At 36.6% G+C, this 9263-nt stretch overlaps 1 protein-coding gene across 1 annotated transcript; it reads left to right on the forward strand.

The window, feature by feature from the left end:
* Positions 1-7029: 7029 nt before the first annotated feature.
* Positions 7030-7968, forward strand: LOC129505101 (olfactory receptor 52A1). Its single transcript, XM_055318042.1, has one exon. The coding sequence runs from the start codon at positions 7030-7032 to the stop codon at positions 7966-7968; it is 939 nt and encodes a 312-aa protein (XP_055174017.1).
* Positions 7969-9263: the final 1295 nt, after the last annotated feature.

The following is a 9263-nucleotide window of genomic DNA, read 5'->3' on the forward strand; positions in this document are numbered from 1 at the left end:
TGCAAATCCAAAAAGACTGAAAGGGGTTCTTTCAAATGTGTAGATCTCAGTACAAAGCCACAAGGCTCATGGAAACACATGAAAACCTGGCTCAATCAGAAGAACAAAAGAAATCTTCAGAAATTAATCTTAAAGAAGCAGTTATTTGAATTACCTGATGAATTGAAAATAACCATCAGGGATCCGTGGGTGGCGCAGCGGTTTGGCGCCTGCCTTTGGCCCAGGGCGCGATCCTGGAGACCCGGAATCGAATCCCACGTCGGGCTCCTGGTGCATGGAGCCTGCTTCTCCCTCTGCCTGTGTCTCTGCCTCTCTCTGTGACTATCATTAAAAAAAAAAAAAAAAGAAAATAACCATCATACAGATGTCCAATGCACTAAGAAAAAACAATACGTGAATAAAATGACAATCTCAACAGTGGTAAAAAGTACTTTAAAAAGATCAAACAAATTTTGGAGCTGAAGAATAAAATAACTGAATTGAAAAAATTCACTAAAAGAATACAACATAAGACAAGAAAAAGAGAAAATCATTGAATCCAAAAGTAGGTTTTTCTTTTGTCTTTGAGATATAACTTATATACCATCAAATTCACTCTTTAAAGCATACAACATACTGGTTTTTATTTTTTTTATTTTTTTAATTTTTATTTATTTATGATAGGCACACAGTGAGAGAGAGAGAGGCAGAGACACAGGCAGAGGGAGAAGCAGGCTCCATGCACTGGGAGCCCGATGTGGGATTCGATCCCGGGTCTCCAGGATCGCGCCCTGGGCCAAAGGCAGGCGCCAAATCACTGCGCTACCCAGGGATCCCCATACTGGTTTTTAGTAGATTCAAAAAATTGTGTAACTATCACTACTAATTCTAGAATGTTCTCATCAGTCTGACAAAGATACCTTATTCTGATTGGCAGTCACTTCCCACTCATCCTGTCCCCACTCTCTGGCAACCACTTTTTTTTTACCTCCTGTCTATATGAATTTGACTATTTTGGACATTTCAAGTAAGTAGATAATATGTCACAAGGTATTTTATGTCTACCTTCCTTCATATGGTATGAAGTTTTCAAGGCTCATCCATATTGTAGCATCGATTGGAACTTCACTTCTCTTTTTATGTCTGAATGAAATTCCACTGCATGAATATACCCAAGTCTATTCCTGGCACCTGGCAGGCAAAATCTGGCCACACAAGGTTTTCCATGATCTCTCCTCTCTCTGTGTGGTAAGGACTCCTGTCTTAATTCAGACATTCCACAAATAATATAATCGTGGGCTTTTATTTTCTATTTTCCATTTTTCATGTACACTTACTTCTTCTCACTTGATTAATTTTATCAACCATCATAGTAAAAGCTATTCAGAGGTCATATTTCTTTGTTGAAATGTAATTATAAAATTTAGTATGACAGAAATTATATTTTGGTCTTTTGGCTTCAGTATGCCATGGAATTTGGATCCAAGTAGTTTCACTTATTATAACAAAAAGTCTTAGGTTTTCATTCATATAATATAGTCTAATAATGTCAATATCATACATTAAGGAAGATAAAATATTCTAAAATGTCTGAAAATTTTATGGAGATGAATGATATAGTACATATTTAATAAATGGTGAATATTCATTTTGAATTTAAAGCTCTCAGCACAATCTAGATTTTTTTAAATGTTTAATAAATATATTTTACTTATTCTTCAATTGCTTCCAAAAGTACCTGAAACACAATTAATACTTAATTATTGTGTGTTGAATAAAATCATCAGGATATAACTTTTTAATTGGTGGGAAGTAACATTAATGTTATTTTGTTGATTTCATATTCCATATAATCTGTCAGTGATTTTGGCAAAATGAGTCTCTTAATGACTGTAGCTTTGTTAAAATAAGAGGTGAGAGATGAACTTATGTTGGGTCTAGTTGATTTTACTATGCTGAAGACCTAAATTGCCACATTGATATGATTCATAATAAATATTTATATATATATTTGGTTAACAAATAAGATATGATGATAACCTTTCACTTAGAATAATAGTCACTAGAAGAAAGAGAAAGAAAGAAAAAGAAAGAAAGAAAGAAAGAAAGAAAGAAAGAAAGAAAGAAAAAGAAAGAAGAAAGAAAAGTAGAGAATACATAGGTATTGATCTAGGTTTCAAGTTATTTCCAAAAATTATGACAAAGTGGAAAAGTATTTTTTTACTCATTGTGATGCTAAATAAGATGGTCAGGGACAGTTTTTCAAAGTGTATGAAGCATAAACTGAAATTGGATAACATATAGTGAACCTATGTTTCTGGAACAAAATAAATGGAGTGAGAAATTTTATGTTGGAAATACAGTTAAAGAAGTTCACAGAAGGAAGTGAATTACTGCATTATTTGGAGTAGATAGAATTACAAGCAAATTTACAGAGTTTGAGGGTTAAAAGTACCCAGGATAAAATTTTGGAGGGTGCCAAAATTTAAATAAAATATGTAGAAAACACGAAAATCTGGAAGATTATAAGCTAAATTATTTATTGCTGACTCAAGAATTAAGGTACTTATTAGCTCACATATCAATCTGACCTCTGAATCAATTTCATTCGACATGAATTAGTACTATTGTATCTCTCTCCTTCATGTAGAAAATACTGTAAAAAACATTTGAAGTCTCTTGTCCATTTGTCTCTATCCCTTATTTTACCGGAAATTACAAATGCCCTCCTCCAAACTACTGACCAGATGAACTTAATATATATATTCAAAACATTCCATCATAAAACAGCAGAATTCACATTCTTTTCGAGTGCGTATAGAACATTCTCCAGAATAGATCATATATTAAGTCACAAAACAGACCTTGACAAATACAAAGAAATTGAGATCATACCAAGCACATTTTTTGACCACAACTCTTAAAACTAGAAGTTAATCATAAGAATAAATTGGAAAGACTACAAACACATGGAAGTTAAACAACGCACTACTAAAAAAAGAATGGTCAGCCAAGAAATCAAAGAAGAAAAAAAGAATAGATGGAAACAAATGAAAGTGAAAACACAATAGTCTAAATAAATAAATAAATAAATAAATAAATAAATAAATAAAACACAATAGTCCAAATCTTTTGGGATGCAGCAAAAGTGGTTATAAGAGGGAAGTATAGGGCAGCCTGAGTGGCTCAGTGGTTTAGCGCCGCCTTCAGCTCAGGGCCTGATCCTGGGGACCCGAGATCGAGTCCCATGTCGGGCTTCCTGCATGGAGCCTGCTTCTCCCTCTGCCTGTGTCTCTGCCTCTGTGTCTCTTGTGAGTAAATAAATAGAATCTTAAAAAAAAAAAAAAAAAAGAGAGAGAGAGAAGTACATAGCAATACAGGCCAATCCCCAACAAGCAAGAAAAATCTCAAGCAAACAACCTAGCCTTACACCTAACGGAGCTAGAAAAAGAACAACAAATGAAGCCTAAAGCCAGCAGAAGGAAAGAAATAATACAGATTAGAGCATAAATAAATGATACAGAAACTAAGGAAACAATAGATCAGATCAATGAAACCAAGATCTGGTTCATTGAAAAAAATAATAAAATTGATAGGCCTCCAGCCAGACTTATCAAAAAGAACAGAGAAAGGACCCAAATAAATAAATTCACAAATAAGAAAGGTGTAACAACCAACACCACAGAAATACAAATAATTGTAAGAGAATATTATGAAAGTATTAAAAACTATATGTCAAAAGTCAGGCAACCTGGAAGAAATGTATAAATTCCTAGAAACATAAAAACTTCCAAGAGTGAAATAGGAAGAAATAGAAAACTTGAACTGACTGAAAACTAGCAAAAAAAAATTGAATCAGTAATCGAATGTATTCTTCCTAAATTTGCCAGCATCTCAACATTGCCTCAAGTACCCCTTAAGGTTAGCAACATACAAGAAACCAGGTGAATCATGTCAAAGAGAAAGGTACCATGTACATAAGTGTTTCTTTGAATTCATCATTTTTCTCATGATTAAAGATATACTGACTCTTTTTCCCATATTTCTAAAAATTTGGAAGCATATAGCATATCTTCTTTTTATTTGTATCAAGAGCCAATGACATGATTCCTTCCCATCATAAAACACCTGCATTCTGAAGGAAGAGTGGAAGAAAAAAGGGAGAAAGTAAGGAGGAAGTGATGGAGAAAATTTCAACAAAGATACAACAAATGGCTCAGAAGTCAGTATGGGATTTAGAAATGTCCATCATAACCGGTCATTCTGAGAATATTACAAAATTTACCAAAAAATAGCTTCAATAAGATAAAAACCTAAGGAATTATACTACAAGAGAATGAGAGTTAAATGGGTGATAAAGAGCCATTGTGGACACATATTTTCTTTCTAGCAGTGTCTCAGTGAAAGAAGGGTCACAAGGATACTTATTTATATAGAATTCATTGGCATAGGAATATGCCTATGCTCTTTAGATTGTTTTTCAAAGGAGAATAGGAAAAAGAAACTGACAAAAAGTAAGTTTTATTACTTAGTTTTTACAAGTTTCCTTATCTTGTAATGATCTTTAATAAAACACAACTAGAGTATATTAATTTCTCTGCATTTACACTGTGGGGAAAATGAAATGAGACCAAGGTGATTCTGCAAATTGTTAGATTGACTTCAGAGACCTTAGCTGTGGATGGACTCAAGTGAGCTTCACTCTGAGCTACTGGGTCCCTAGTGGTTTGGGCTAGTGCCTAGGAAATCTCATGTTCAGACCTCCTCCTTCTCCACATTCACTGGGGAACATTATAATTGGTGGCCAATTCAAACTTAATAAATTTATGCTGTGTCTAGCAAATTACAGACCTTGCTTTGAGTTTTGTTTAAGGATGAATCCACCAACATGATCTCAGAAAAAAATTATAAAAGAAGGGAGTACGTCTGCTCTTCAGGGACAAGAAAAAAGTGGAAAGACTATCCCAGAGATGTCCATACACTGGCAGATGGCCCCTAGAGCAAATGAATCAGAGTTCGTGATGTTTATAAGGAGCTGTTCTAGAATGTGCAGATAGAAGAAAGGGTCATTACCAGCACAAGCACAAGGGAATGAGATGAGAATCTCAGGAGGAGGAAAGGTGGATGACAGGTAAGCAATGAGTGATGGTGTTATGAAGATGGATGATGGTCTTCAGGTATCTAGAAAGAGCAGAACTAACTCCCAGCAATAAAGGGCAAGGAAGTTTCACCATCCCCACCTTTATTCCATACTGTTTCACTACCAGCTTTTCCAACGATAAGCACTCCCTTCTCTCCTGCCTGGTACTCACTTATGTCCTCTTCCACCTGCCTTCCCACCATCTGTACCTGTCAGGTAATGCTCACATGGCAGCTCTTTTCTCTTGACTAAATCAGACAATGTGATTGTTACTAAAGGATTCCTATTCTAATTCTGATTAACTATGAGGTAGGAAAAAGTCAACCCTATGAGAAACAATCCGTGAATATATAGAATGAGGGACTGGAGAGCAAAGCTGTGGAAATTAAGGACTTAGCTGACTTATTAGTCTATTCTAAATACACGTTTGCTGATGCAGCCTTTCTTCATCAATGATCCCTCTGACTTGATCTTTCACTAGAATTTTAGCTGCATAAATCACAGCTGTTATGAACCACTAGCATATTTGGTGACATTGGTTATGTGGTTTGTTGATCATGAGCTTGCTGACATAAGTCAACAGTGTTGGAGAGTCTAGGAAAGAATGATATCCCGAACCTTGTATTTTACAGGATATCACATGTTTTTCTATTGTATAACGAGAATTTCATGATTTTAGATTTGCAATTTTTAAAGATTATTTATTTGAGAGAAAGTACAAGCTGCGAGGAGAGAGGCAGAGGGAGAAGCAGACTCCCGGCTGGCCAGGGAGCCTGACACCGGGCTTGATCTCAGGAACTAGAAATCATGACCCTAGCCAAAGGCAGATGCTTACCTGACCAAACTACCCACGTGTCCCTAGATATGTAATTTTTAAAAACAATGATCTTTATCAGAGGAGAACTCTCATTTAAGGACTAAAAGCCCAGTTTTCAGAAAATTCAATCATCAATCACAATGATTAAATTTTCACTAGTTACTCTATAGGCTTCTCCTGAATCTTTCCACTATCCCAAGTCCAACCTCTGCCTTGCACTTGTTCTTCTATATTTGAATCCTGATGGGAACTTATCTTTCACCCCTTTATTTTCCATTCATTTCTTATGATTGAGCTCAAAAAATGATTCAAGAGTTCAAATGATCTGTATTTCATTAAAAATGAACCTAATTTGGTCAAATCTCATGCCAATGGTAGCTCTAAACAGAGGAAAAATAAAATGTAGTCATACTAGAAATGTAAATAATGGCATGAAATTTTAACCCAGACTCATCAAAAGTGCATGGATTTGGATGATATTTTCCAAAGTTCTTCTTTACTTTCTTTTGAAAAGCCATCTAATATTACATAGCTACAAATAATATGAATAGATTAAAATATCTAAATATATTGTGCTCTTGAGTGTCAGCTGTTCCTCTCTTCTTTTTCATAGAGAGTTTTTCCACTAATGAACTGATCAAAGGAGGATTTGCTTGTCTAAAGTATCAATTCCTGACCAAGTCACAGTGGAGATTAACATACTACTGAGTAGCTGGAAAGTGGAATATAGAGAAATTCATCAAACTCTAAATCAATGCCTTTTCCAAACAAAAGTAAAGAAGCATAACTATTTTGTCTACGAATCCAGAAGGACATAATAAAAAGACAGCAATTTACCCTGAACCCATGTGATTTGGCTGGCCTAAAACACTTGGCTTACCATGGTACACTACTTCTGAATGTCATTCAGGAAAACAGTGATGTTTACCTATGGATATTTTTCCTTCAATAATATAAATGAGATGGGTATATAATTTTAGAGTTCAGCCACCAAAATTCACTATAATGGCTTTGGATAAACACAGGAGTAGAAAAGAAGAGTACCATTGACTGAGACACTTCTTTCATTTCTATCTGGAGACCCAAAGACATTATGTCCATCTCCAACATTACAATCTTCATGCCTTCTGTGTTGACACTAATAGGGATCCCAGGCCTAGAGTCTGTGCAGTGCTGGATTGGGATTCCATTCTGTGCCATGTATCTCATTGCTATGATTGGAAATTCCTTGCTTCTGTTCATCATCAAATCAGAGCGCAGCCTCCATGAGCCCATGTATATTTTCCTAGGCATGTTAGGAGTCACAGATATTGTACTTGGCACAAGCATTGTGCCCAAGATGCTTGGCATATTCTGGTTTCATGTGCCACAGATTTACTTTGATTCCTGTTTGCTTCAAATGGGGCTCATCCATATATTTCAGGGGATAGAGTCAGGCATCCTCCTGGCCATGGCCCTGGACCGTTATGTGGCCATCTGTTATCCACTCAGACACAGTGGCATCTTCACCCACCAGCTGGTGGCCCAAATAGGGGCTATGGTAACACTCAGGGCTGCCATTCTGGTAGCCCCGTCTTTAGTACTCATAAAGTGTCGGTTTCAATTTTATCATACAACCACCATCTCCCACTCCTACTGTGAGCATATGGCCATTGTGAAACTGGCTGCAGAAAATGTGCGGGTCAACAAAATCTATGGCTTGTTTGTGGCATTCGCTGTTGCAGGGTTCGACCTCACCTTCATCACTTTGTCCTACATACAGATCTTCTTCACGGTTTTTCGTTTGCCCCAGAAGGAGGCCCGCTTGAAAGCATTCAATACCTGCATCGCCCACATCTGCGTCTTCCTCCAGTTCTACCTCCTTGCCTTCTTCTCCTTCTTCACACATAGGTTTGGTGCTCATGTCCCTCCTTATATCCATATCCTCTTTTCTAGCCTCTACTTACTGGTCCCCCCATTTCTTAATCCACTTGTCTACGGTGCCAAGACCAAGCAGATCCGCATTCACGTGGTAAAGATGTTCTGTTCCTAAAATCCACAGCGATTAACACTTCAGCCTTCCCTTTTCTGAAATAGTTACAATCTCTCAAAACTGCATATAATAGGTAACAATCCACATTAATCGAGACTCTTCAGTGTTGCATATCTGTTTTGTGCAATTTGTGTGCATTCTATGGTTTTTGCATCATCATACCCCATGGCAACTATCAGTCAGTGGGCTTTTGGATGCAACCGGGGAATGAGAAGGAAGAAACACAAAGAACAAAATACCGAAGATATAATGCTTCCTATTCTCTCCTCTTTTTCAGTCCCAGGTGCAGCTTTCTTTTCTTTGGATTCTTCTCCAGAAGGATTCACAAATATGCATCTATCACTGAATTTAAAGGCACCCAAATCCCTTGTTCTAGAGTGTCCAAGTACTCCATAAGAACAAGGTGTTGGTGTGTCTTGAACTTTCTCGTCATCTAAAAATTTAAGCATGTGTGTCAAAATAAACAAAGAGACAAACATATAAACAAAACCAAACCTTTATGGAAATAAAGAGATCATAATATAGAAACTTCAGTACAATCTCCAGAGTCATTCAGGAATTTTGAGATGGAAAAATCATGAGAAATCAAGTGTTCCATATTACATACTCATACTTTTTCTCCTGCATCCGCCAGGTATTTCATTATTACTCCATCAATCAAGTGTTATTACAGCATCATATATTAAATATTGTACTAGGAAATAAAGGGCAGGGTGGTAAATTCAACACATCACTTAAGTTTCATCCACCTGTTTCCTTATATTTCTGGGAGGGAAGGAGAGAGAAACAGAGAGGGAAAGGAGTAAGACATTGTAGTCATATATGCACTGACTGTTAGGTAGGGAACATTGAAATCCAACTGAAAGCAGCAGACAGGAGAGTTAAAATCCTGTTCTTTGGTTTTCAGTTAGGAAGCCTGATTGCTGAGGAATAATAGAAGATTGGCCCAGTAAGGAAGGACACACCATGCCAGGTAGATGATACAAGAGACATGAACTAGAAAATGTGCTTAATGTAACTGCACAGATGTTTTCCCAATACAAGATATGATTTGGAGAGATGAACATATTGTGGATATCAAGAATCACCCCGGAGGGCAAATTGGCCAAAGGAGAGCAGGAGATACAGAACCTACTTGTGATAGGAATAAGTCATGGGGATAAAAAGCACAGCACAGATAATAGAGTCAAGGGTATTCTAGTAGTACTACATGGTTACAGAGGGTAGCTACATTTGCTGTGAGCACACCATAAAGTATAGATTTGCTGAATCACTATGCTGTACCCCTGAAAATA

The sequence above is a fragment of the Nyctereutes procyonoides genome, unplaced genomic scaffold (genome assembly GCF_905146905.1).
Source record: "Nyctereutes procyonoides isolate TBG_1078 unplaced genomic scaffold, NYPRO_anot_genome, whole genome shotgun sequence".
Lineage (NCBI taxonomy): Eukaryota > Metazoa > Chordata > Mammalia > Carnivora > Canidae > Nyctereutes > Nyctereutes procyonoides.